The 27,912-nt window shown below is 38.6% G+C and overlaps 3 protein-coding genes across 6 annotated transcripts in view; all 3 read right to left on the minus strand.

Moving 5' to 3' along the window:
- Positions 1 to 253: 253 nt before the first annotated feature.
- Positions 254 to 13,134, minus strand: slc7a3a (solute carrier family 7 member 3a). 2 transcript variants are annotated; one of them, XM_042008044.1, is made up of 12 exons: positions 13,012 to 13,134; positions 6,064 to 6,711; positions 5,815 to 5,976; positions 5,225 to 5,408; positions 5,007 to 5,116; positions 4,422 to 4,644; positions 4,176 to 4,315; positions 3,729 to 3,831; positions 3,220 to 3,446; positions 2,966 to 3,132; positions 2,751 to 2,859; positions 254 to 2,645 (listed from the first exon to the last, which is right to left on the minus strand). In XM_042008044.1, exons 2-12 carry the CDS (start codon positions 6,428 to 6,430, stop codon positions 2,491 to 2,493), a joined length of 1,947 nt encoding a protein of 648 aa, XP_041863978.1. In that variant the 5' UTR covers positions 6,431 to 6,711; positions 13,012 to 13,134; the 3' UTR covers positions 254 to 2,490. The 2 variants fall into 2 exon arrangements, with proteins under 2 accessions (XP_041863978.1, XP_041863979.1); XM_042008045.1 differs by lacking the exon at positions 13,012 to 13,134 and adding an exon at positions 12,151 to 12,264.
- Positions 13,135 to 16,580: 3,446 nt separating this feature from the next.
- snx12 (sorting nexin 12) lies at positions 16,581 to 22,170 on the minus strand. 2 transcript variants are annotated; one of them, XM_042008546.1, is made up of 6 exons: positions 21,789 to 22,168; positions 20,337 to 20,432; positions 19,919 to 20,043; positions 19,444 to 19,534; positions 18,885 to 18,895; positions 16,581 to 17,426 (listed from the first exon to the last, which is right to left on the minus strand). In XM_042008546.1, exons 1-5 carry the CDS (start codon positions 21,951 to 21,953, stop codon positions 18,890 to 18,892), a joined length of 483 nt encoding a protein of 160 aa, XP_041864480.1. In that variant the 5' UTR covers positions 21,954 to 22,168; the 3' UTR covers positions 16,581 to 17,426; positions 18,885 to 18,889. The 2 variants fall into 2 exon arrangements, with proteins under 2 accessions (XP_041864480.1, XP_041864479.1); XM_042008545.1 differs by lacking the exons at positions 16,581 to 17,426; positions 18,885 to 18,895 and having other exon boundaries at positions 19,432 to 19,534; positions 21,789 to 22,170.
- Positions 22,171 to 24,669: 2,499 nt separating this feature from the next.
- The window catches only part of LOC121654873 (cytokine receptor common subunit gamma-like), a 10,181-nt gene continuing 6,938 nt past the window's right edge, over positions 24,670 to 27,912 (minus strand). For both annotated transcript variants that reach the window (XM_042009217.1, XM_042009216.1), the window contains 2 exons: positions 27,836 to 27,890; positions 24,670 to 27,219 (listed from right to left, as the gene is read on the minus strand). In XM_042009217.1, the coding sequence (XP_041865151.1) occupies positions 26,980 to 27,219; positions 27,836 to 27,890 (295 nt within the window). In that variant the 3' untranslated portion in view covers positions 24,670 to 26,979. The remainder of the gene's footprint in view (positions 27,220 to 27,835; positions 27,891 to 27,912) is intronic.

Consider the following 27,912-nt stretch of genomic DNA (forward strand, 5'->3'; position numbering starts at 1 on the left):
CTTCAGTTAGTAGTTTACAGCCCCTATGCCTTCATCTATTATTTCTATCTACCAGTAAAAGGTGTGCTGGTACCTTTATTGTTGTTAACAATGTCCTCATGGGCAGAATAGTCCTAAATCTGGTAAGGCTTTAATTCGTAGTTGTAGAAATTAAGTTTTTGGAACACTCCTGCCAAACTGCTGTTTGAGCTTATTTGAGTGAAGTTAATAATTGACTTTTTTGGGGAAAAAAATCACAAGCGATCACACACAATTGTAATCATGAATCAGTTTTTATTAAAAAACAAAAAAGAAAATACAGCTCATTTTATACATGACAGCAATATTTACAGGTTATAAAACAAAAGGAGATTGTTGCTGTTAATAGGATCATATTGAGAGAAAGGATATGATGGGACCGATTAAAAAGGCACGAGGGCTGAGTGTGACGGGCTCCGTGAGTCAGTTTCATTACATAACCTCCTCTGGATGGTCTCGGCGACTAAGAAAATGCTATCCTGATTTGGATAAAGCAAGTGTGAAACATGAATGAATGAAGAATGTGTGGATGTTAGGCTCAGTGTGAAGGTCTAGAAGCAGACTGGACCCTTTTCTCCACCAGCCCGAGTGCCTTTCAATTTTCAGGTAAACAAATGGTTGTTCAGGCACCAGTTTGTATTTAACATTAAACTATTATCTCTCTTCTCAGTCTCTTTGGGAAAAATGTACAAAAAGCATCTTCATTCTTCTTCCACAGGTGCAATTTATCTAAAACTTTAACTGGGATTTTTATTATTTGGATTTTAGCAGCATTGATGCCTGTGGGTGTAATTTACAAAAAAAAATCTCATATTTTAAAGAAATATTTGTATAATTTACAGCATTATACAAATAAAAATTCTGTTAACAAATGCTGTACACTCTACAGTAAAGCACTCTATCACAAAAAAGATATTAACAATAAGTTATAACATTGACTCCAAACATGGGTAAGAATATGTTTTAAAATAATTTAAAGACCAAGTTTTAGTGGTCGAAGATATTTTTGGAAAACAGTTTCCAAAACACAATTCAATTTGGTAGGAAAGGATCACATATGTGATCCACAAATGTGACAATGCATCAAAGAGAAGAAACATTAATAAATCACCCTAAAAACTATACAACTGACAGAAAAACACATAAAAGCACATTGATCAAAACAGATATGAAAAGGCAAAACAAAAATAAACAGCTATCCCAAACAATTCTATAAACATTGAAATATTAACAGTCCTAAACTAGATAAAAAGTATATAAAGTAGTAAAAATATAATACAAGTTGGTAGGAACTTAACAGACAAAGCTGCCAAGAACAAGTTTCAATTGAAACTAAAAGGAAAAAAAACCGTTGTGAAAAAAAAAAGTTCTTCACAAGGAATGAAGAAGAAGGTCATAAAAAGATGATTAGAAGCAGACTGACAGGTAAACACATGCCACGATTCATTGTAGTTCAGCTGACGTTTTACATGCTCCTAATCATGTCATGACCTGATATGAACAATGAGCTTTTCAGGCGCATTTACACGTACAGCCATGTAAAGAATGTCAGGCAAAAAAGGTATGTTAATGCAATCAGGAGTTGCTAAATTAATTAAAAATCAATTCTAAAAGTGTGTTTTACAAGCGAAGATGGAAGGTGTATATACTTAAATACATAGCTTTAATTTATGGTTTAAATTAAAGGCCACAAAATATCTGTAAATGCCATAAAAACTACTAGAACACAGATTTAAAAAAAACATGTTAAGTCATTTAATACTATTTTAACATGTGGTTTACTGATTTAATGTTGTTCTCTGGATGTTTTGGGGTGGGAAGGGTGGTCAGGATGATAGTGTTTTTTATTTTTAAAAAAATCATCAACTTGGTAATGTCTTTACTTCAGACTGGATACGACATCCAAACTGACCGGGCGATACACATCCAGAAGTGATTGGTTTTCACATCCTTCATTTTCTTTCTGGACTCTTATTAAAATAGTTTGAGGTTTTACTCAATGATCTGCGTTTTTTTTACAGTAATGACCTTAATGGCTCAAGGTTTTGATTATTTACCTCTTAGAGGGCTCAACATACAGCCACAATACACTACCAACACATAGCTAAAGTGTAACATTGCTCAAGTTTACAGCTTCACATAACGGAAAACTCATCATCAACAAGAGTACTGCAGTACTCTGAGTTAGTTAGGTCCATTCAAAGCACGTGTTACAGGCAGGTAAATGTTTGCTGTAGGCTAAGGCTAAGAAGAAACTGTTTAAAAACAGACACATGAACCAGAAGGTGGCTCTGTTACAGTGTCTAGCCATCAAGTTAATCAGCCTCCAAATTAGAGGTAAGACGTGTGTGGCGTTTTCTTGCCTCTCCTTCCTTTAGACCCAGGGCAGCGCTCCAAGTCACCTACACTGCAGACTGACAAAAAATGAGTGTAGGTGCTCTGCAGCGCCCCTCAGGTCTGTGTCAGTCTGTATCAGGGGCTGCTGGCTGCTTCCACGTCACTTTCGTCAGGAGCTCCCTTGTAAATCGGGCTTTTGTTCTGCAGCGACGACTCATATTTGCGTGAGGACGACCTTTGGCCGGCCTCACTGCTGTTCCTAATACCATAGAAGAAGTAGATGGCAAAACCTGAAAAGGAAGGAGGAAAAACTTTTTAAAATACAATCAGGTATTATATATTAAAAAGTTACACTAGCATAGAAATCTTAAGAGAATTAGTGACTTCAAACGCACCAATGACCATCCAGACGGCGAAGCGGCACCATGTACCCAAGTCCAGCTGCATCATGAGGTAGATGTTAACGAAAACACTGAACAGGGGCAGCCAGGGCAGCAGAGGGACCTTGAGAAGACATACAATTTAAAAACTAATCAGAAAAGACACAACAAAAGTGGACATCTCACTTGTCTCGTCTCTAAAACAAACAAAAGTCAGGTTTAACTCCCACCTTGAAAGTGAGGGCCTCTTTGCTCTCCGGCTGCCTCCAGATGATGATGATGCAGACGCAGCAAAGCAGAGCTAAAATGATACAAGGGACCACGACGCTTGCATTTGCGTTGAGCACCGCTGGCAGACTGTTAGCCAGGATAACGCACAGTACAGTGATGAGAACAGCTGCAGGCAGAGAGTGAGAAATCAGCGTCAGCTTAACACTAAACAACTAGAGCAGCTGATTTTTAGCCGTCTCCAGCTCAAACTTACAAATAATAGCAGTGGTAGCGTAGACAATGGTCCCAGAGGTCTGCGTTGGAGTATTTCTGCTTGGGAAAAAAAGCAGCTTGGCAGTGAAGGTCTCTTGGAGGGGCCTGTCATCCATCTCCATTGACTCGTCTCCGCTGTCTCCTCCGCTTACGGCCACCTTCTCTCCCTCTACCAGCTCCACCAGCTTCTCCGTCTGACTGGACGAATTCAGAGTGCCTGGCTGATACCTGTGGACAGAGGGAAGATGGGTTATTTCCTCTGCAAGACACACCTCATATCCAATTTAATACTAAGAATTAAAAAGCCATTGGAGAACCTGATTCTCCAAAGGCTTGTAAAGAATCTAAACCTTGTACTGTAGCTCCAGATAGATGATAGAACTATCCCTTTCAACTGGTTGTAAAAATACTTGCCAATGGAATTAGTACATCAGCTGCTATAGAGTATTTGACAAATGATTACAGCTTCAGACTGGAGAATGAACAAGTAGAGAATAAAAAGCAGCTTACCTGAGAATTAGCACACAGATGGCTACTAAAGAGTATGCCAGCAGAGTTCCTATAGACATGAGGTCAACCAGAGCTGCCAGGTCGAACAGGAAGGCCATCAGAGCTGTGGAGAGGGGGTGGAGTGTAACCATATTTTAGAAAAGTCAGACAGGAAACTTCAAAGTTTAGAGAAATATGGATATAAGGGGAAAAAAAAAAAAGGACAATAAAAACAGAGATGCTTTTGTTGTCTGTTACAGAAAGCGTTATTGATTGTAAACTGGCAGCCTGACAGCCAGCCGCATGGAGCTGAAGCAGGAAACTGAGCTATGACCATTGCAAAGTATCATCAACAATCTTTAACAGCAGTGGAGTGACGCAGCAAAGAAAGGCTGTTTGTTCGAAGCTATGAGGAAATGACTACAGAGACTGACTGCTCAAGATAAACACAGCAGAGAGCCCTTTTACCTGCAACGATGCCTGAAACAATGGTAGCCAGGATGGGAGTCTTGGTTCGAGTGTTCATCCTGGACAGAGCGCGAAACAGCAGCCCATCTTCCGCCATGGCATAAATAACACGAGGCATTGGGAACATGGAGCCTAAGAGGCTAAGAGTAGATCAGAAGTCAAGATTATGTTTTCATATTAATGTCTTTACATTAAATTTATGGTAATGTGGCTGTAAGGTGACAATCTGCTCTTCCCCTTTCTCACCTGGTGGACAGAGCACAGAGAGAACCGACGGCAACGATGTATCTGGCGGGAGCCCAGCCGACGTAGCTGAAGGCCTCAGGCAGAGGACTCTGAGTGTTCAGCTGGTAATACGGCATCATCAGGGTCAGAGCGGCACTTACACCAAAGTAGGCAAAAAAGCAGATGAGCAGGGAGGCCACGATGCCGATGGGTATGGACCGCATGGGGTTCTTTGCTTCTTCACCTGAGAAACAAGGAGGATGAAACAAGATCATAATCTGCTCCACCTGAATGACCCTAGAAGGTCCTGACACAGCAGGTGGCACCACTCGTATTTTACTCAAAGTTGCATAACAATACTGCCTCAGGCCAGCGTTACTCAGAAAAGACGTCTTACATAATATTGGGAAGAAGTTCAATTAAATCCATATTTATTCATAAACAAAAAGCCTTCATGTAAACCTGCAACCCAGAAATATAAACTCATCACCTGTAAGAGCCACAATGAGCCACTCAGACTTACTTTTTAAACTTTAGTCTAAATACCCTGGTTATATCTGTATATTAGTGGCCTTGTTTATCATGAAAATATCAAAAACCACTCACTGGTTGTTGCGATGCAGTCAAAGCCCACAAAAGCATAGAAGCAGGTGGCTGCACCAGACAGAATTCCAGCCAGGCCAAATGGAGCAAAACCACCCTCACCAAATTCTTTACTGAGCAGCAAAACAGAAAAAAAATATACAGTTTAACACTCAAACACTGATAAAAAAAAATTTAACTGTCAGTTCATTTGCTGACTGGGGCTGTCATCAGATACTCACTGTAAAGCCGTGCTGTTGTTTGTGTTATTTTTGTAGCTGAAGTAGTCTTCTTCTGTGAGGTTCCAGTTGGCTGCGTCCCCCTTAACGAAGCCAGAGATGATAACAAAGCCCAGGACCACCAGATTGATGCCAGTGAAGATCTTGTTCACCAGCGCAGATTCGCTCACGCCAAAGGCCAGAAGCCCTGAGAGCACAAAGTGCAGGAAGAGAGGACACAAAATTCACGTTGAGCAACAAAAAACAAAACGTCCTGCTATGTGGGTGGACACACTCAGGCTTCAACACTTTCAACAAACCATCAGTCAGCAACACCAATCCTACATTTACTTCATTCTGACACTGCTACTGGCATGGCACATTAGGTGCAAGATCAGTGTGACAACTGTTCTGTTATGCAGCAATCATGACTAGTAGGACAGGAAGTTTCAACTAGTCATTATAAACTATAGCTTTGTGAAATCTAGCAGATGTTATGTCCTCAGAGTGTTTTAACCACATTTCAAACAGCAACACCTTTTAGCATTTCACAAAGAAATAAAGATGAGTAATGCCACTAAGAGTAATGCCAGAATGGGTACGGAAAAACTCACCGGTGAGCAGCAGTACCAGGATCAGCGCAAACAGGTCGGGATACTCGGCCAGCACTCCACCTGGCACCTTCATTGCCATGGAGGCTTTAAAAAAGCCGGATATCTTTTGTTCAACCAAATTGTCAAAGGTTGAGCTCCAAGCCCTGGCAACGCTGGCCGTACCTGAAATAGAAAAAATACAAAAGGTTAGTTTAAGTTTGTGAGATTTGCTACCATCTTATTTGCATTTTAGCTCCAACTGAAGCTCACCTATGACATAAGAGAGGATGAGATTCCACCCCGTGATGAAGGCCCAGATTTCTCCAACTGTCACGTAGCTGTAAAGGTACGCAGAGCCCGTCTTGGGGACACGGGCACCAAATTCTGCATAGCAGAGGCCAGCCAGCATGGAGGACAGAGCAGCGATGAGGAAGCAGAGGACGATCGCTGGCCCAGCCTTCTCTCGGGCGACCTCGCCAGCGAGGACGTAGACCCCGGCGCCCAGTGTGGAGCCCACTCCCAAAGCAATGAGGTCCAGGGTGGACAAGCAGCGGGCGAACTGGGTTTCTTCCCCAGAACAGTCTAATGCCCTGCGACGCAGCAGGATTTTGCCGAATTTGGACAGCTTACTGGCCATATTTGCTGTGACTGTGTGTGGGCGCAGAACCAAGCTATGTGTTTTAAATACTTCTAGTGTGGGTGTGTGTGATTGACACAGTTCAGACAGAACACCTGCGACACACTTTGGACTGTGAGTGCAGAAGCGATTTGGACAGATGGGGTAAACAATCCAAGTACTTGATTATTACTGCTCCTCTGATGTACGTGTGTTCACTTAGGCAACAGTTGCTTGAGCACACAGAACAGGAAGTGGCAGGTGCGTGGTCACAGTATTTTGCAGCAGCAGCAGATTAGAACCTGTGAGGAAACAGAAGAAAAAAACAAGAACTCAAAACAGGGCCCCATTCAGAAGCTGCCAAAGCTTACATTTCTCAGAGCTCTGTATCTGGAACTCATTTAGTGGGATTACAATATCCTTTCTTTCCAACGGATAAATCTGTCCAGGAAAAAGTGTTTTTACCAAAGTATTGAAAACAGAAAATACAGAAATGCTACAAGACTATGTAAATTGTTATGTTTCTTTTTAAACAGGGCTACACAGTTAAGATACAATGTCTTTGTGGGGTCTCAGTACATTTCAAGGAGCGCTGTAGAAACGGCTGCTCCGTCAGTCTGCCTGTTCCTGTCTTGGATGGGTTGTACTGAAAAAAATGAATTTCCCTGCAAGGGATTAATAAAGTATTTCTGATTCTGATCTGATTCTGATACTGTTACGTCAGTAATGTGCTCACTTTACTGAAATTCGCTTTTCCCGTAAACTGCAGAGTCAGTCAGTCAGTCAGAAGATATAAATGGGATAAGGAAGAACAGTCATTTCGCTACATGAGAACCCGTTTTTTTACCAGTTATGCAACTTCCTGGAATTCATAGCTCCACCTTTGTCAGCTTAGAAACACATGAGACACAGTGGGGCATGCAGAGATCTTGTAAAGACAAAAGTAAATGCTGCGCTATCCTGCTAGGTTAACACCAATCTTTATTTTCCCTCGACAAATAAACCCGCCATAGTACATGCCTATATCAAAATAAAAGAACACCTAGCACAATTCCTCACCACTCCCTTACTGCGGGACGAGGCACCACTGGGTGCCATGTTATTTCAGCAGATGGAGAGAAGCCTGGGAAACCCAAAGGGGTGTAAGGAGACGATGGCTGAACCCAAGCTAATATCAACAATAGAGGGGAGGACAGCGTGAACCAGCACTGCGATAAGGCGAACCTACTACACTGGGAAAAGGCTGATAAAATTCACCTCATGTCAAAAAAAGGGACTCATGTCTGTATAGAATTACAGGGAAAGTTTAGGTGGGGGAAAAAAGGCCTCTGCAAGCATCAAGTTAACTGAAAAGCATTATCAATTGAGCTAGAGGATAACAAACAGTCTCAAGGACAACAGCAATACTTTTTACGTCAGTAGTAACAGCTTGTCCAATTCCTGAAAGGTAAATTGATCATGATTACAGCCGTTTCTAGATACACATGAACAGTTCATGACAGGCCAAGGACACTTGGGAGAACACATCTGGCCAGAACAGATACGATGGCCAAACTCCCAGATGAATCAACATTCCACACCAACACATTTGTCCTGAACACACCTACATAAACGTACTAACATGAATATGAGTCATGTTCCTTTTAATGTGCACAACGAAATGCAAACACACCTCAAAAATAAATAAATAATCTACTACGATGGCACGCTTTAATGACATTTTACACACTTTTTTGAGATTCAAATGTCCTGCTTGGAGCCACTGAAGAGTTAAAGAATTTGTAGATGTAAAAATGGAAACTTAACATTTAAGTGTGGTAACCTGAGACGTGCCCTTCAAGCTGTAAGTCAAGGACAGACGAAGCGGTCTGTCCAGTGAATTTACACTATGCTTAATAAATATGAAACAATGTGCATGATCTAACAACTCCAGCTCAAACTTAGATCTAAGTAAACTAACTAAATAACTGATAACACTGCAACAAGCAGCAGCAAGATAATTGAAAAAGAAACACTAAAACCAAAGCTTTGGGCATCAAGAAGTGCATGTGTGAATGAGTGAGTGTGAATGTCAGGAAGCAACAATCCAACATTTGTCCAAGTTGACATGGATCAGTGCATTCTGTTATCTGACTACATACTTCCCCCCCCCCCCCCCTCAGAATTACTGAGATGGTGGGAGAATCACTTAGCAAGAGCAAAACTGGGATGAACGTGCACCAGCTCATTGTGATCTACAGCAAGGCTTTAGATAGCACAAGTAAACCAAGCCAAAAACATTTTTTTTAACATCAGGAGTGCTGCAAGTTGATTTTATCTCCAAACACTACAGTATTCAAGAACCATGTACATATTAATCGAATGGACTGTGACAATTGTTAAGTTACTAGTTTATATAATGCAACTCTGTTTCCCTGAAAGTACTGAAAATATATAAGAATTAACAGTTTAGATAATGAAAGACTAAACTCTTCTTTTTGAGAAAACAAGGACATTGATGATAGAGATAAGAGCGACAATCAGGTGGATTTGGCAAGACAGAAAGGTGATGAAATAAAAATACTAAATCTCGCTGTATTTAATACTTTATTATACTAAGAGTGGGTAAAAAAAACACACAGAACTTTTGGATTTGGAGTGTTTGAGGAGATTAACGTGGTGACATCTGATTCCTTTCCTTTTCAAGCCTGTCGGTCACTTCATCGGTCAGTCAGCAAAGAGTACAGGTGAAACCTTAACCCACCAGCACAGATCAGGATGGCAGTGTGGCAAAGTGTAGAAATTTGAGTCTGGTTAATCCAACTTTGATCAAAGGTTTGGAAAAATGCTTTTCTTTTTTTTTTTATTTAAGAGTTTATTTCTGTCCTTACATTATTTGTTTTTTGTTTGTTTTGTTTGCATGTGTCCAGTTAGACCAATTAAAACACAGTCAGGCTAAACACACATAGAATACGAAGTTCAGCACAAGTCATAAAAAGATGTCTCAGACAGTCTTTTAACCGTCAAGTACAACTAACAGCTAAATGCTGATGAAGCATTGTTGTTGGGCTACTCACAAAGCTGAACTCTATTTCTAAAGTTCACAGCTTTAAAAATATAAGTTTCACAAGTCCACGCCTAAGTTTCAGTTCAACAACTTAAAAAAAAGAAGAAGTTTTAGCTGCAGATTTTGCTATAGTCTAATTTTAGACTTTAATTTTTTAAAACACACGCGATGCAACTGCTCACAATGTTTCAGTACAATGACAATATTCTATTAATACCACAAGAACAACATATTTTAAATATCAAAGCATGTCTTGTCTTACTATTTCAAAAGAGAATATCCGGCCTTGTACAGTTAAGTGTTGAGGGAAATAAAGACAAACACTGTCAAACAATGAAATTGAAACAACACAGAGAAGCAGACCACCACCACAATAAACACTCAGCCCTCTGAAGACTGATGGGAAACTGGTACATGGTGGAAGTGCTTCCACTCCCTACTTGGTGTGACATTCCAGTAGCTTTTTCCATTTAAACACCAGGAAGGGAGATCCGAGTGTTGTCGGTGTTGTGTTAATAAACATTTAGTACCGAACTGTGCCTAGCGTGCTGTGATCTCCTCAGGGGTTCACTCAACACCACGCAGACATTTACAGAGCATATAGGTGCTCAAGGGCCACTATGCAAAAAAAGAGGATGAGGAGGAATAAAAAAAAGACTTCAGTTCCATCAAGGTTCACACTTTAAAGTTACAAATGTGCAGTGGTCTGCGGGCAGTGTGGTGGTCTCGGGGAGCCCCCTTACCCGCCAACGCCGCCTCCATCACGTCACCTATTTGTTCATCTTTTCCTTGTGTTTTCACGAGGGTTCTCGCTTGTGCAAGTTAGGCCAGTCTATGCCAGGTTGCTCTGAGGTGTGGTTCAGGAAACTGCTGTGTGCAAATCCCCTGAGCACACACCCCACACATACTCTAATGAAAAGACTGGTGTGAGGCCTGACACCATTTCATGTTCCACTTGTTAAAAATGGCTTAACCAGATTTTCACTGGGCAAGAAATATTCAATTTGAACAGGTGATTTCTGTTTTCTTGTCTTATTTTTTACAACTGCTTATTCAGATTATTATTATATATTTTTTAATGAGACTAAATGAAAGGCTTTTTATCCTGGAGGACTGTAATCAACACTTTGGGCCAACAGGATTCCGGTTATAGCAGGCTTCAGGGATAATGGTCCTGTTACTTGACTTAGCATTACTGCAACTGCTGCCATGTACTGTAAGAGGATTATTTTGGAGAGGTAGCAAACCTGCTAACCTCATTACAACTTGTTGCTGTGCCTTCTTTCACATCACATGGGTTTGTTTTCACAACAACTTTCTTGCCGTATGGAAGTAGACTACTAACATGACTTTGTGTCAAATTCAGAAATTGAAAAAGTGCATTACAGTGGAGTAACTGCAAATGACAAAAAAAAAAGAGTAGCTTTTACAATTTTTCCTTGTAGATATTGCAGTTTTAAGTTTGCATGTACCTGAAGGATAATGGGATATCCTCCCACTAGCTACACAGGTTGTTTTGTGTAAAGGGTCACAGGGGGCCGGAGCCTGCAAGAGACAGGGTATACCCAGCCCATCACAGTACTGACACACCGAGACAGACAGCAAAGCAGACTCACAACTACAGCCAATTAACACTCATTGATCAACTTGAAGAGCAAATCTCTGGACTGTGGGAGGACACAGCCCACACAGGTCTCAGCTGAGCTGCAAGAGTAAAACCAGAAACCTCATAATGGAAATATGTCATGTTGGCCCTGAATTAGTATGTAAATACAAGTGTATAAATGCAACTAGTGCCAAAATAAGTTTTAATTATTTCTGTTGTCAAAGAAACACACCACAGTCTTATATAAAGACTTCATGAGTATTTATCAAGTTATCCATGGACAGACCAACCACCAAGACTGAACCCGAACAACCTTATAAGTCACCTGGCAGGACACTACAACTGCTGCCAAAAACTACTCTGCCTGAGAAATGGAATGTGGCAAAGGGAGAAGCTGTTCAGATTCCCATGACCAGCGCCAACAATTAATGAGTCAAATTAATAGTCTCACATGACAGACCTGCTATAAATCTCAACTCAAAGAAGATGCTTTTATTTTTGTTTGTTGTCAGTTTTTATATTCTTGAGATGCCCACACAAATAAATAGTGCTCAAATAATCCCAAAAAAAGTACAACGTTGTCAGCTTCTTTTACATAGTTTTTGTATTGGATTTATTTATTTTACTTTAAGAGGTCGCCAGCTGTGAAAGCATATCGCATAAGATTTTTTTTTATTGTGTTAAAATAGGTTCTAATGTAAATACAATGAGGGAAAGCGTGGCATTTTCCATTTCTGTCCTGAGCATTCTTGATAAGTAACGTGGCATTTATGTGGCACGCAGGTTGATGCCACGTTGTTTAATGCCCAGTTTATTTATTTATTTATTCCACACTCCACCTGACCTTCACGCCAATCGTACCATGCAATGTTGCACACTAACTCCTCTTTTATTAAATAATTTGACAAAATAGTGACTTATCTAGTGACTTTCAGCCGGCTGATGCAACGCAAACATGGTAACACCGCGAACGCCTGCAGTCTGCCAGTTAACCGGAAGGATGGCTCACTATGATGGCACTCGACATTATCACGGGTCTAGATTACTAAAAAGGTACAATTAATCAACAGTTCAACTATGTTCACTTACGAACACGGTCAATCATACTGGGCGATGTTAATCTGTCCATCTTAGAGAAAGTCCATCAGTCAACGACTGAAACACCAGCTAGCTACATGGCTCCCGTGTGCTCGGCTCTCGCGTGTTGCTAAATGTTGCCTTCCTGTATTGAGTACAAGTAGTAAATAACTACTATATAAACATATATGACGTAGCCAAATAAAGTTTAGACAGCCGTGGTTTTTTTTAACATATACCATAAAGTGCATTCTGGGAAAAAAAATCTGCGGTATTTGAGAATAATTCTGTGGCTTTCTTAAAGAAAAAAAATCCCCGCTGTCGGGGGGTCTTTGAAAGCAACATTACGAGCGTCCCACGCCTTGTGAGAGGCACTAGTAGCACGATGTGCTAACCGGCTAAGACCAAAACAATGAATGAAAACAGCAAAGGTTATAAGTTCAGAACGACGTTTAAAAAATTAGGAGACCATTTAAACGTTTTTTCCACAATGGTCACCCCTTATCGAGTTGCAAGTTTCTGTTCTGTTGTCGGTTTTCCATTACCTGGTGCACTTACTACATCAGCTGATTCCCCGCTCAAATGACAAATTAAATCGCTTCACGAAACATTTGCTACCTTTAGTAAAATTATTTCTCTTCTACAACGCCTGACACATAACTCTTATTTTCACCCCTAAACAAAAAGGAATATTGGAGAGTGAGGAACGTTATGTTCTTTTCGAACAGTCCGCCAATACAACTGACAACGCACGAGGAGGATTGCATCAGTCGGCTTCTACGTTAGTAGTCATTACGACTGGAAAATTATTATAACATCAAATACATTTAAACAAATCTAACAAAATGATCGACAAAATGAGAACGTTGTTACCTTTAATATCTTCTGGTTGATAGCTGTGAAAAGACAAAGACGGAAAGATAGCAGTAGTCTCTCTGTAGATGCTGATGAAATATCCCGCCCGGTGGAGAGTGCGGTTTATATGACGAGTGGGATGTGTACAAACAAACTGACGCATTAGGGAGGCGGAGAATCCACTCATGAATGGAAGTCTAGACCCAGGCACACAAGTCTCCGCTTCTAATACGACTGACCAGCAATAATCAATTTGCAGGTGATCATAAACGAGGAGCAGTAATATATAAAAAATGCCAGACTATTATAGATTTGAATGACAGTAGAACAGTAGATATGCCTCTGTGAGCGCGTGGTTGCTTGTAGTAGATTTCCATATACGGAAACTGTTGCTAACTCCTCCCCTACAACGCCTAAACCAGAGTTAACTATAAGTAAAATCCCCAACTATATCCTCCGCTGCTTTGTTCTACAGATAAAAAAAACAAACAAAAAAAAAAAAAGAGCGTAAAATTAAAGAATTCCTTTCATGTGTTTATGCACTCAGTGACCCGAGCATACGGTGGGGTCAGTGGCGTTATTAGACGGTGTGATTTCATCATCCAAAAACCCGTATATCTGTAGGCGTATGTTACGGTGTCTCATCTTTCTTAAAAAAAAAATGTATTGCAAATTGCATAAAGTATTGCATAATGCTGTCTGATGCAACATTCATTTCAAATGTCGTCATAATTAAATAAACGAAATATTTCTAAAATGGGCATATTACATTTTGTTCATTCAGAACATTTACAGCATGAGGAGAAAAACAGCTAAGCTGGGACAGGATGTCTTTTAGTATCCTTTGGGTTCTGCAGACACCTTACCTCCCAGATATCCCTGACACTGCAGAGGCTTGGCATTTTGTCTTGTTTCTATTTTGGAAACTTTACTATAAGGGTAGGCATATTTACTTGTATAGTACATTTAATGAAGAAAACAATATATATATATATATAAGAAATAAAAGTTACAGTGTGAGGATTTAACAGTTGCTTTGTAAAAGAGCAGCTGTTTTCATCTTAAACAGCTACTCTCAGTAGACCTGCAGATGTTTGAGTACCAGAGCACGTATGCAAAATTTCTCAACTCCAATTTCTCCAACTTCAAGTGTAAAAATAATAATATAACTTGGCCCCATATGCTCCAGTCATGTTTCTCATAAGTTTCTGTATCCCTATCTTTCACTTCAGCTCAATCCTCTGTCAGTTCATTTATCTTATTCTGCATGAATGCTGCTACAGCTTTTTTCAGTCACACCAAAGACTTTCAGTGTTGAAGAAAGTCGACTAGTTGCATTCCAGAAATGTTATCCATGTCTTGAACTAAATCGTTGGGATGACTGTTTAGTGATTATCAAACTTCACGCATCGATTACATCATATTCCTCTTAAAAATGGCCATGTATTTTCAAAGAATTCAAGATGCCAGTCACATGGCCAAGTTCACCAGGATGGACTTTCCCTCCCTCCATGCTTGACTCTTGGGATAGTGTCTTTTCATCTTACAAACTTTGACTAAGGACATTGCAGAAAGGCATTGCTAGTGTTTGACAGCAGTGATATGTAAGAATTTGCAAGAAAAAAGGGACTTGGTTCTCTATAATGCGCAGGGCTCTTTCCTCATTTTTATCCAGCCATGGCTTAGTTTTACTTCCACTCCTTTCACACATGTGTCTATTTTAAATAGTAGTAGAACCACATCTGTTTAAGGTAGAATTGGAAAACAAATACATAAATAAGGGCTGTCTGAGAATCTGTGTGAGTGAATGCACAAGCCAAACAATCACAACAAACCCTGCTTTTCCTTTCTATTTATGTTAACAGGATTTTTATTTCTGTTAATATTTCTATAATCATACATTTGACTTAGGAAAAGGCAACTTTAAATACATTTTGTGAATTGCATTTCCTCTCCAGCTACCAGTCCCTGTGCCATAGTACAATCAGATCCATTCGTCTCACCTTTTGTTCATGCTCATTCACACTGCTTTGGGTTGCTCTTTCAATTTACTTCCACTTTATCAAACTAACCCAACTGGGTGTCTCAGCAAATACAACAGGCATCATGGCTACACACTGGGCTCTGTAGTTAAAATGGCTAACAAAACAGCACCTAATCTCTGCATTGGCCCTCTGTACCCATTCTGTCTGCCTACTTTCTCTACTCAGGACAAGGCCAACACATCAAAGCTAACTAGTTTTATAGGTCACAGTCCTCACACATGAAAAACGTCACGGTTGGCGTATGCATCCCAGGGTTCCCGCACATTCTTTCATATCTTTATTCTCTCTTTTGTATTTGAAAAATAGCATTGCAATTTTATTTTTAAAGACAAAAGAAAAATTGTGATTTGAGAACGTACCATTGGACTTACATGGACCTTTGCGTGGTTCAGGGGGCCACGGATTGTATAAACCTACTGTTCATAATTTAGTTTCCTATTCAAGTGGAAACCAGTTGTGTCTAATTACAGTCATGGAGACTTTGGATCACCTGCAGTTCAAGGCCTACATCACAAGATCACTATTCTGGGACAAGTTTAATCCACCTGTGGCAAGAATTTCCCCTGTTAATCCCTGCACTTCCTGAAGTCCAACGACAGCAATAGAAAGATTAGAAGATTTGAATAAAGTGAAACTTCTTATTCTCATCTATGATCTTTTTTTTTCAGTTAATCTGTTTTTGTGATTTATTTTTCTTTTTAAGTTTCCCATGGTAATGTGTATCACTGATTAAGCTACACATATGTGAATGGGAAGCGTAGAAAATGAAAAAAGGCCAGAGAACAGGAAGTGATACAATTTCTCTTTAAACTGAAACCAGAAGTTTGACATTTTTTCCTCCCTTCATTGTAAATGTATATAATTAATTCCTTTTTTGGTAATCAAAAAAGGATCCGCTACAAGATGGCTTTTTAGATCATTGTGAAGTGATAGACATAGCTCACATTTACTGAAAAGCAGAATATATATATATATATATTGCATGAAAGATGTTTTTGCTACTGTAAATAAAAAATTCAGTTTTATTCACCAGTAATTTCAGGTCTAAAAAAACTGGATAAAAAGCTTTTACTTGGTTTTTTCATAAAAGGCACCTTTATCAGAGGTTCAAGGGAAAAAGCTGTTAAAAGTATATTAAAAGTATTGGGGTACAATATGTTCAAATGACTCAGATTTAAATACGTAAATGACCTGAATGTATTGTCACTACTGTACTTCATTACAGACTACTAAATTTGTGCAGGTTTGCCTACATTTATAAAATTAAAAAAAACAAAAAAAAAAAACCACATCCACTTCAACACCTATCGACACACCAGTGACTTTTTATTTTTTTAAGTAGCTAAAGGGTTCAAAATTAAAATCTTTCAACCACTTTGTTCTATTTCCATTTCATTGGTAAATTAGGTCATCTGTAGCCGTCCAGCTCCCCCGTCTCCCCCTCTGATCCTCTCACTGACTCTCAGTCATAAACTGAAATGTGAGTTTAGTGATTTTTTTATTTCATTCCTCTATTTTAAAACTGAAAAGAGACAAGACACAGCAGGCAGCAGGAAATTTAATTGGTGGACAGAATTTACAAGGAAGTTCCTCGTCACCCAAAGTGGAACTGCAGTGATGACAGCATGTAGTAATACACTTTACAATGATATTGATAAAGAATTTAAGAGCTGAAAATAAGCAAAAAAAAAAAAAAAAGAAAAAAAAAGAAAGCCTAATTTCTTTTTTCCTGAACCAACCAGATGCTGATTATGCCTTTAAACAATGAGATATTGTTCATATAATGAACCTCTTGTCACAGTGCTTAGATATGGTTATTTGCCTAACTTAACATTCCTGCTTGCTGATAACACACAGCCAAAATGTAGGAATGATTTTAGAGTAACTAAGACAGCAGAGTCCAAACAAGTAATCCTTTATAATAGCATGAGGACAACATAAAACTTGGGAGAATCTTCTGACTGGAATGAAGGGGTCGCTTTCTTCTCAAGCTGCTACATGTGGCTTGACTTTGGGAAGTTATCATTAAAAATCAAGTCTTTGCTGGCAAAAGAAAACTGCAACAAAAGCAGGTAATTACACCCTTAAAATGATCAAATTTATATAAAAAAAAAGCATAATACTCATTGTTAAAAAAGGGAAAAAAAAGATAAAATGGCTAAAAATATGTTTAGAGTTTTGCCTTTTTAACTGATGACTGAATCAAAATAATGTACGTACAGTATGTGGAATGACTGAATGAAGACACATCAACTAATTTATACTTTGTCCTGGTGCAGTAGTTGTTTTATTCTACACCGCTGATACTTTTCACTTCTGACATTCCCATCAGTTTTTATAATGATGTGTAGAATAAATGTACACTGGGCAGGTGCAGCAGTCTGTAGTCTTTGCAATAAGACAGAGAGAGAGAAAAAACAAGACATGTGAAATAAACTCCAGCATATTCAGGCAACAAGTGGATTCAGCCAGAGATCTCTGAACTAGTCTTTTCAGACAAAGTCTAATGATGAACACTGACTAAATTAATTACAGGAGAAATGACCACATAATGAGCAAATGTCAATGGGTCCATACAGTACAACAGCTTCCCGTCTCTCCCCACAATTTCTAACAGCTCAACCTTCTGCACTTTTTTCTACACGTGCCTGAGCTGTTGAGTTTACGAAGTTGCATCAATGCTGACTTTTAAAATCATCTGCATCGGCTGTATTCTGACTTGAAAGAGCCACACTTCTTATGCAAGTGTCCTACATTAACCCTGGACATACAGTACATGCTGATGTGCAAGCATTGCCCAAGATAAATGTTTTCTTTAACTTGAGGGTATTTCTGCTGCAATCTTCCAAGGATGAAATGTAATAGATTCTTACTCAATCAGACAGCAGGTAAGAAAACTTCATGGTAGATCAAGCACAAGCTTCATGTTACATATTACAGTGTGCAGATTTAATGACATACCTGAATATATATTTCCTGAGCTGAGGGGTTTCTGTGCTGCACACTTAACCATTAAGCATCATGACATGATCCATTTAAAGCAGTGGGAGAAATACATTTTAGTTGCTGTTGTATGTATGGACATTACATTAAATGTATTTCATTCATTAGACAGAAACTGTGTCTAATGAAATGCAGAAAATGGTGTAAGATTTAGCCAAGGGACTCAGATGCAAGGTGTTAACTTGAACATAAATATGCAGGTTATACAGTATTGACATCATGGTAAAATTGGTAGTCTTGTTTTTCAGACGCAGAGATTTTTGTACAAGATATCTATGTCTGAAAAAACAAAAGGACTCCAGTTCTGAATCAACAGACTGGGCAACACGATGATCAAAACATGTAAAAAGAAATTAATCAGCGTGGTAACAAAGGGGCGTGCAAGTGCGCCATGCAGCCAATGATTAGTGCAGCTGATAATGACAATTTATTGGTATTAGTTTGAAGAGGAATGTAAAAAAAAAAAAGCTTGTTACAGGTGATGTGCAATATTTCCCCCCTATTAAACAATAGTTCACATAACTTCATATACTAGTTGTGGTTTGTCTATTTGCTGGTGTGATACACTTCTGCAAGCCAGATAAGCTTAAAAATAATACAAAATTGACTGGCAGAATGTTCTTCCCTTTGCAACATGATTACTCCAACTTTTTTGGAAAGGGAGATTATTAGTGACTAAATAGAGGCATATTTAGTTATTTTCTGTGAGAATTCATATGTGGTATTAACATTGTTTTATGTAAGTATTTGTGAACTATCGCCTTTGGTCTTCACAGTGCCCATGCAACTACCTTAAACTTCCAGAAAGCTTTTAAAAGACAGGGGAAAAAAAAGCAAACTTACTTCATTCATACCTAAAAAAAAAAAACAAACAAAAAAACAAAGAGAACAAAACATCAGAATTTTCATTTACAGTTTTCATGCAAATATTAGTGCCAACACACACATGTAGAGATTGTTCTACTTTATTCACATTATATTACAATCATGAATATATGACACTCATAGAGGGACATTCTAGCTCAATAATATATTTTTCTCATTCCTGAAAATTGCAATAAAGAGTCAAATTCATGATACAATGACAACTACTGAGGGATGCTTTCCTTATTGTACTGTTATAAAACAAATGCACATGGGGAAAGAAATCACAGAGTTGTCTGAAACGTTGTCAACATTTCATTATGTATAGCAGAAAAACACAGTCTAACTCCCAGATAAAGTGTATATCACTTTGTAATCATATAGAGTGAAAGAAAGAGGCCAATAAAGCAAAGAGAGAGCGAGAGAGACAGACTGAGAAAAGACGTGAGAAAAGACAAAGGCAAGAGTCAGTCTGTGTTAGACCCCCCCCAGTTTAACCACCACCTGCCCACCTCCCCCAGTAACCCTAGTGGCGTACTTTTCCAGGAATGTAGTTACGGTCAATGGTTTCCTCTTGCAGAAACATGTGAAGACAGCGCTCATTCTGGGCCAAGGGGTGACCTGCAATTCTACAGACGCATACGCACACACAAACACACATTTTAAACTCATCTCGTGGAAGGAAGGTGAAATTTAACTGTGGGTTAGTGAGATGTGGGGTGATTTTGCCCCCCGCCCCCCCCCAATTTACACTAAATCACCTGCAGGGCTAGCCACGTTTCCAACAACATTTTTGGCTTAACAAATCTGCAGCCAACACAACAGCTTTTAAACATGCCTCACCAGATTTAACCAGAGCTTAGTGACAGAATAATGTAAATGAGTCTTGTATTTAGTCTTGCAGGTCATTTGTTGGCCTGCAGACATAATTCCAAGTTAATGGTTTACATGGCAATGCAATTTAAGCATATATTACACCTTCTTTTCCCTTTATTTTATTTCAGGTGACTGACCTGTTGATGAACTGCTCCAGGCCCGATCGCCGCTCCTCAATGAAAGACTCCTCAAAAAGCCCCTCATCTCCACGGAATGGCAGCTGTCTTTTCAGGGCTTTGCCCGGCAGAGGTGGTACTACAATCTGAACATAACAGGTCAGGGTACAAAAAAGAAAACATAAGAAAACATGCTATAAAGTCTAAGCAACAGATAAGTCTACAAGTAAATTTGGGCTCATGTGACAAAGCCTAATCTGAATGAATGAAAAGGTTAATTGGAAGGCACCTCAAAAGCTTTTTCTCTATTAACACAGAATGCAAACTTAAAGCATAGCCATAATCCTTTTATTACCTCTTTTTAATTTGTCCGCTTCACACGCTAGCTCCTTTACTTCTTGAACAATTAGCCTGAAACTAGACATTACTGTTCACTCACCTTACTGTCTCTTTCCAGCTCATTCTTTAACCACTCAAAGTCACTGTATCTTCTCCTCACACAAGAATCCTTCAGTTTGAAAATGGGAAGATTTGTCTGCAGAGAACAGAAAAAAAAAAGAAAAACTGTGACAATCTGACCTTCTGAACAATTGACAACTCAGGTCAAATATGAGCGTTCAGATAAAACCAGCAATTTGGTTTGTTTGTGATCATCTACATTTGTATCTAGTGCTGCCTTACCATTTTCTTCATTAATCCTTGTAGATGCAGTAATTACATATTCATGACAGATTCTGGTTTTAACTGGTATTGATACACTAATGAGTTGATACAGACGAAATCTGCTGTAATTACAGGATTGGGATGTTGGAAAACAATGATTTTCAGTGAATTCTGTATTATGTTTACTAAACTGTCATGGCTTTGTTTTGATTTATGCCATTAAACAGGGTTATGGCAAGGTAATGAACCCTGTCACAGTTTGTTGAATTAAATGATGAAAGCAGTGGAAACAGAAAAGTGTTCGCACTGGTATGGGGAAACTCAAACAGTCACCACAAAATGATTGGAAAGAAACGCTTAGTAAGTCGATATTACGCAATGACCGCGTCTATTCTGTGTCAGCAGCTTACGGAAAATACTGTCCTAAAAATGTGCTGCGTTTGTTATTTTCTCATAACCACACTTCTACGATCTACAAGTGTCAAAGGAAGTTAAACTTATTACTCTTTTTACTTGGCCTGCATGGTTTATCAGTACACTAATAACAATAATAACAACACCATTTAAATGGGTATATGTTCAATTCATTACCATACAACCACTAATTTGATTTCTTTTTTATTTCTTTATTATTTTTTGTGTTTAGATAAAGGGCGTTTTCAAAACTACAAATCAAAATGTTAACACCCTTAACACTGGAAAAATTCTAGTAATGCCTGAATGATTTAAGTACTTGCACTAAACGTCAATAGACGATCTGTATTTTGCTCAAATAGCTAACTAGTGTCCACCCATGCTAACGGCTAACATCGGTCTTGGCTGTACCCCCCTCGTTTTTCTTATCAAATGCATTTCACTGAATTTAGTACAAGCTTACTAAACACAAACGTTCGTTAAATACCACTTAACTAAAACAAAATCTCACTCCAGTGGAATGGCTTGACTTTTAAAATCTGCTTCCATCATTCACATTCACCAAACTTCTAAAAAGCCTGTTGTGGTAACAACAAGCTACGTTTGACGAAACCCTTAACCAGGCCGCTGCCAATCCCCGACTCTTGAGTTTTATTAGCACGCCATCTTGAGTCGCTTCAGGCGCCTATGGTCAACGTCAAAGCCCGTTCCCTCTCATCTACTGAGTGTAGCGGCTAAATATGCTAACTAGCTAGCAAAAATAGCTTAGCAAATAAAGCTAACATGGTGTTTTGATTGAAGGTTTGACACCTACCCTCATGCGAACCTCATAAGTTGTGTAACGGTTTCGTCCAACTCCAACGATCTGTGGATCGTAAACGTCTATTTCCAGAAAATTGCTCGGGGGGCCGTAAGCATCCGTTAGGTCTTGAGGCTTGGAATTCAACCGGCGAGTGTCGGCTACCACAGGATCTGACATTTTGTCGGGCTGTAGTTTTTGGATGACCAACGGAGAAATAACGCCAAGCCAACTAGATACACAGTGAAATCTTAAATCTCATCTGAAGGCATCAATTGACCGCGAAAGCTGATCGGTTCAGCTGGAGAAGAAGCTCTGTTTTTGCGGGGGCCAGCCGCCCTGCGCCCTACCCTGCTAGAATCTGGAAAATGCTTTGACTCAGTTCCGTATTGTGCGGGACAGTCTGCACTCCCCCTAACGGACACCGAGATAACTGGACGGGACAGTTTGGACTTAGACGTGAAAGTTGTATTTAAATGCAAGATCTCGAGGAACGGACTTGGACATCCCTGAGCAAGATGAAAGGGCCTGTCTGGCTGGATTTTGTGCCAAAAAATACGGTCACCTTCCAAAAAAAACGGCCTAATTAATTTTTTTACTTTTTTTTTTTTTTTTTTTTTTTGCCTAAACCATCTTTTTGTGATGCTGGCACCTCCGATAATGTCACCAGCATCACAAAAAGATGGTTTAGGCAAAAAATAATTTTTGTAAAAAAATGACTTAGGCCATTATTTTAGGAAGGTGCCGATATCCAAGAAGAGACAAGCGAAATTATATGCAAAATGGCCTATTATTTTGCAGACTATCAGAATAAAACAAAGTAAGGCAAGGCAGTTTATTTGTATAGCACATTTCATGTACAGGACAATTCAAAGTGCTTTACATAAAACAAAGGCACTGCAGATATTTAGAAATAGTAAAAATAGTAAAAAAAAAAACACACATAATCATAATAAAATAATAATAATAATAAAATAATTAAAATGATTAAAAGCAAGATAAGTTTAAAAAAAAAGTTAACATGCAGATTTCATGCATAGGTGCATGAGAAAAGAAATGTTTTTAACCTGGATTTAAAAATGTCTACATTTGGTGAAAGTTAAATCTCCACTGGCAGTTTGTTCCACTTGTTTGCAGCAAAACAGCTGAATGCTGCTTCTCCATGTTTAGTCTGGACTCTGGTTTGGACTAGTTGGACTAGTCATAGAAGGTGTAAAAAAAAGAAGACATGCAATAAGACCACACAGAGCAAACTACAACAGGAAATTATATTAAAAAATTAATAAATAAAAAAATAAAACTGGGCCACATTTTATCACCTGTTTCAGCCACAGCACACCAATCACCTGGACTCCCAGCCCCTCTTACCAGCCCGGCACTGTTGATGAACAGCTGGTGGCCTCCATGCTACTAAGATAAACCCACACAAGGCTTCTGACCCTGACAGGCTGAGAGGCAGAGTACTCTGACTGCTCCGCTCAGCTGATGGAGTCCTCACCAAGCTATTCCAGCACCTTCTGGACTCTGGCTTGGTCCCTATCCACACTTTTTTCTGACCTATAGGTCCACCCCACATTGATTTTATGGATTGGTAGCTTTTTAAGGGACAGGCCTCAACAGGTTCTTTTAATGGTTTTAAATCTAGAACATCACTTTTAAACACAAGAACGCTCCAGGGCTGCATTTTGTCTCCAGCTATCTTCTCTGCCTACACCACCTGTAACAGAGGAGGAACATGGCTTTTTAAGTATGCAGATGACATGGCCCTGGTGGTCCACCTAACCGATGCCCAGGCTCGTTTGAGTATTAGCAGGCAGTCAGCAGTCTGATCCAAACTTTTCTGACATGTATCTGGAGCTCAGTATTGCCAAGACCAAGGAGCTGTGCTGTGGGGGCAGAGGCAACTCTCCATCATCTCTGTTGACACCCACTAGCATCCACGGCCAACAGGTGGTGCAGTTACAGGTTTTAAATATCTTGGAACTGAAAGTGACACCTGCCTGTCCTTCGTCACGCTGACACAGTCTACAAAACAAAACAAAACAAAACAAAACACCCCAGCAGCGTCTCCACCTGCTCAGGAAACTCAGGGCTTTCTGTGTCAGCAAAGACATTTTAACTTTTTGTACAAATCACTGATTGAGTCTGTACTCCTCTTCAGTGCTTCCTCCTGGTTCAGCCACCTCACCATCAAACACAAAACAAAACTCAACCATGTCAGTAAAACAATCAACTCACCCCAAACACCTCTGTCTGAACTGTACAGCCCCTCTGTGACTAGGAAAGCCACCATAATCATAGAGAAGCCCTCCCACCCACCTGGCCTGTTTGATGGCCACGTCTGGCCCATGTATTTAAAACATAAGAACTTCAGTTGCTATCTTCAAGCAGACTTTACCAAGTCCAACTGGTCTGAAAAAACGTCTACAAAAAATCTTTCATTCCCCCATAACTATTCTGAATAATATCAAATAGGCATAAGTCATCTGTTGCTCTTTTCCTTTCTCTTAGTAAATGTGAACGCTTTGTTTGTTTTAAATGTTTTAAACATGGACCCTCAAGGCAAAGAAGAATTTCTGTCACCACCACCAGAGAAAAAATTCTACCCAATGTATCTAAAAACTCAAAAAAGAATTTTAAAATGACCCAAAATGGCTCATAACATGAACATGATGGGAAATAAAAAAAGAAAAAAAACAATAAAATAAATAAAATAGACAAAAAAAAAACTAAAAAAAAAACAAAAAAACAAAAAACAAAACACTATCTCACAAAATTATGCAAATCATCTTGAGTGATATAAAAGATTAATATAGAATCATGCTGCTGGGGGCACATTGTTTCATATAACATCTGTTATTGTAAATCCATCTATTGTCAATGAAACTGAACTTTGTTGTTGAAAATAGACAAATTTATTAAAAAAAAAAAATTGAGGGGGTAGTACAGCCTGGTTTACACAACTGGATAAAGAATGGTAGTTATAGATTAAAGATACAAACCCTAAGGGCACAAGTTCATAAACTTCATAAAGATCAAAAACTGTCAATGAGAGGAAGAAATAGAAAAATAAGACCTGAACATAGAACATGAGAAATACATGTGTCAGTAATTGTTGTTACATATACATATATCACAACACTTCACTACAAATAGATCCTCCTGGTTTTATTTATGCAAATAAAAATTATTTAGAAATGCTGTTTGGGTTAATTAAAAGCCAATATCTTATTTTACACTGATATTATAATTGATCCTTGGATGCTATTGATGTGGTGTTCTGAGAAACTTTAAATCTATAGTTAAATATGAGAAAATTGGTCCAATCTTTTCTCATAATCTTAAAAGACAAAATGATTATGTTTGGGAGTGACAAGAAGTAACAAAAAAATGAATAGCCTAGGTAAACCAATTGGTATGAGCACATAATTTTGTTTGAGTCTTTTCCTTCTGTAAGATGTGTTTTGTTTCTTCAGTCACTGGAAATTCTGTCTTTTAATTAATCCAAGTATTTGTGAGTTTTAAACCTTTTTAACAAGAAGCCTTATTTAAATGGTTAAACACTACATGAAACTATTACACACTAATAATTATATAAACCACAACTGCAATGATCCTTTTGAAGATGCTCTGGTTAGAAACAAGAACACAGTCCAGTGTGTTTACCATCAGGGCCCAGCCACTGTGGGCTACACGATTTTTTCTATGAAAACAAAAGTACTTTTCTCATAAATCTCCAACTTGAGGTAAATCCCCTTCACCTGTCACAACTTCTGCATTACAAGCAAAGGCTGTCATTTCTCTGTCAATGACAGCCCAGACTTATTCTTCTCCACCAGAAATCTGACAAGTCTCCATCGTTTCTATCAACAAGATGCTGTGCATGCTACAGTTAGAGAAACTGAGACCGTCTGGGCTCAAGTAAGTCATAAAACAACCAAGCAACCAGTGCTTTTCTTGTCAGTTTTAAGTATACATTCATATTTTATATACAAGATGACATACTCCTTTGCCAACACATAGATCTTGTTTTTTAGTTTTCACATTTTTACTGATTGTATATCGATGTAATAATCTCTTTTTTTTCCCCACTCCAGTAATGGTCATTTATGATTTTTTTTCTTTTGATTTAGTTTCTGTTGTCCATTTTCTTAAAGTAGTTTCCCAAACTTTTTGTAGGTAAGTGAAGGGGATAACCTTTATGCATGTAATTGATAAATAAGGTTAATCTATTTTCTATACACATTTAATCTGATGCCAAATTGCCCAAACCTAACCCAGCTGTTATCAGTCAAACAGTGGTGTTCATCTTAAATAGGTCACTGGTTCATGAGACAAAAGACCACTCACGCTTACACTTATTCTTACTGGAGTTAAGCCAGTTACTCCAGTTTGAATATGTATCAGCAGAGTCTGACTTTCACAGGGTATTTCTGTAGTATGACCTAAAAAGCATATTTGCTTGGGACAAGATTCATTGTGTTTTATCTTAACAACAAAGCTGTGTTTTACATCGGTAAAAGGCTTTAAAATGTTTTTCTCTGCACGCTTAACACCTAACATCAATCTCAACACTATATATTCATATTTTTACAACTCAAAATCTCATCTTAAAAGTAAAATACTGAAATGAAGATGAAGATCCAAACTCTAACTTTATAAATCAGACATTATAAATGCTTGAAAAAGACAACATTTTGGTTTTTAAACAGATTTTTTGTTAAAATCTGTCAGATGCATGAATGAATGAAAGAGATGGTGCCATTTTAAAATATAAATACATTTTTTTTTATATGAGGTGAAATCAGCAGAACACTAATGAAAAGGTAAAGGTTCTTCAAAGTGGATAATACATTCCTTAAATACTTTTAAAAACATTTTTTATTGACCTTAGTGCTAGATGTCTGTTCAAATAATGTGGTCCAGATTTAATACATGCTAAAATAATTGAAAATGATCAATAATTTATTCCCAACTACATTTTAAATGTATTTTTTAATCTGGACATGCTTAACTTTTTAATTCACATGACTTCTTTAAATGTTTCAGATATTGGGTTTTCTCTGAACTACAACTCTTAGCTAATTAAACCACAGATCATTAATTTATTTTCCTATCCTTGCAGCCAAGCAGGAGATGATTCAGTAAAAGAATTGCTTTGTTTTAACAAACCAAACTTTGGCTGATTTTCCTTTTAGCCTGAGATCTACTGCATCTCCTCAGATGAGGTTGAGGAGGAGATGAAGGGGGCAGATGGGTCCTCTGTGTCATTCACAGCGATGGTGATGGAGCAGTTGGTCTGGTCAGTGATGGCAGAAAGGTTGGAGCTGTCAGAGCTCTCACTGTCGGACCGCGACATGTAGGTGTACTCGCGCACAGAGCAGGCTCGCTCATCATAATTAGCTTTGAAACCATCTGTAAGGCCTTTGGAGAACTGAAACCAATCCTTAAAAATAAAGAAAAAGTAAAAAATATAATCAGTTCTATCACCTCATCAGATTGCATTTTGCTAAATGTTCATTAAATACTTCATACTGGACTGTTATGATTCCAGTGTGATACTTTTATTTTGTATCAGCTCACATAAAAAAACATTTTTTTTTAAGATTACAGTTTTCATGTTTTAAGCCAGTGGTGTAGCGTGATTCCTCCCCATGAGTCTGTAACACTGCATCACATTTTATACTGTAGCGTCCAAACATTATGAGCTGATGTCTTAGTGATCTTTTGATCTCTATTTGTGAGCCATCATAAGGTTAACATTTGCAATTTTGAGAAAAAAAACATAATCAAAGGGAAACACTAGCCTAAAATGTGTTGTGTTAAACAGCACATTGAGAGATATTAGCATGCTTTTACACCAATCTAATACTTGGAATGAGAAACTCAATACACTTGTTTAGCATCAGCACATGAAACTTGTCACCATAGGCCCGTTAGCTTGCTTATATTAATATCCGGATTAAAGCAGAATCATGATTGTTTCTGTAACTTGACTGATTGTCTATAAGCTGACAAATAAATACAGAGATTTCTGTAAGAAGGCTCTGGATGCTACTAACCTCAATGTCATGAGAGATCAAGGACGGCTTTGGAACCACAGGGATGAGGACAATTCTGTATGGGAGAAAGAGACATT

Source organism: Melanotaenia boesemani, chromosome 15 (genome assembly GCF_017639745.1).
Source record: "Melanotaenia boesemani isolate fMelBoe1 chromosome 15, fMelBoe1.pri, whole genome shotgun sequence".
Taxonomy (NCBI): Eukaryota; Metazoa; Chordata; class Actinopteri; order Atheriniformes; family Melanotaeniidae; genus Melanotaenia; species Melanotaenia boesemani.

Excerpts from the sequence above, each read along its gene's own strand:
- slc7a3a (XM_042008044.1), bottom strand. The coding sequence starts at position 6,430 with ATGGCCAGTAAGCTGTCCAAATTCGGCAAAATCCTGCTGCGTCGCAGG. Across the intron at positions 3,447-3,728 it reads ATCTGTGTGCTAATTCTCAG|GTATCAGCCAGGCACTCTGA; the intron begins GTAAGCTGCTTT and ends CTCTGTCCACAG. Across the intron at positions 2,860-2,965 it reads AAGAGGCCCTCACTTTCAAG|GTCCCTCTGCTGCCCTGGCT; the intron begins GTGGGAGTTAAA and ends TGTCTTCTCAAG.
- snx12 (XM_042008545.1), bottom strand. The coding sequence starts at position 21,953 with ATGTCAGATCCTGTGGTAGCCGACACTCGCCGGTTGAATTCCAAGCCT. Across the intron at positions 20,044-20,336 it reads AGCTGGAAAGAGACAGTAAG|ATTGTAGTACCACCTCTGCC; the intron begins GTGAGTGAACAG and ends TGTTATGTTCAG. Across the intron at positions 19,535-19,918 it reads CTGGAGCAGTTCATCAACAG|AATTGCAGGTCACCCCTTGG; the intron begins GTCAGTCACCTG and ends ATGCGTCTGTAG.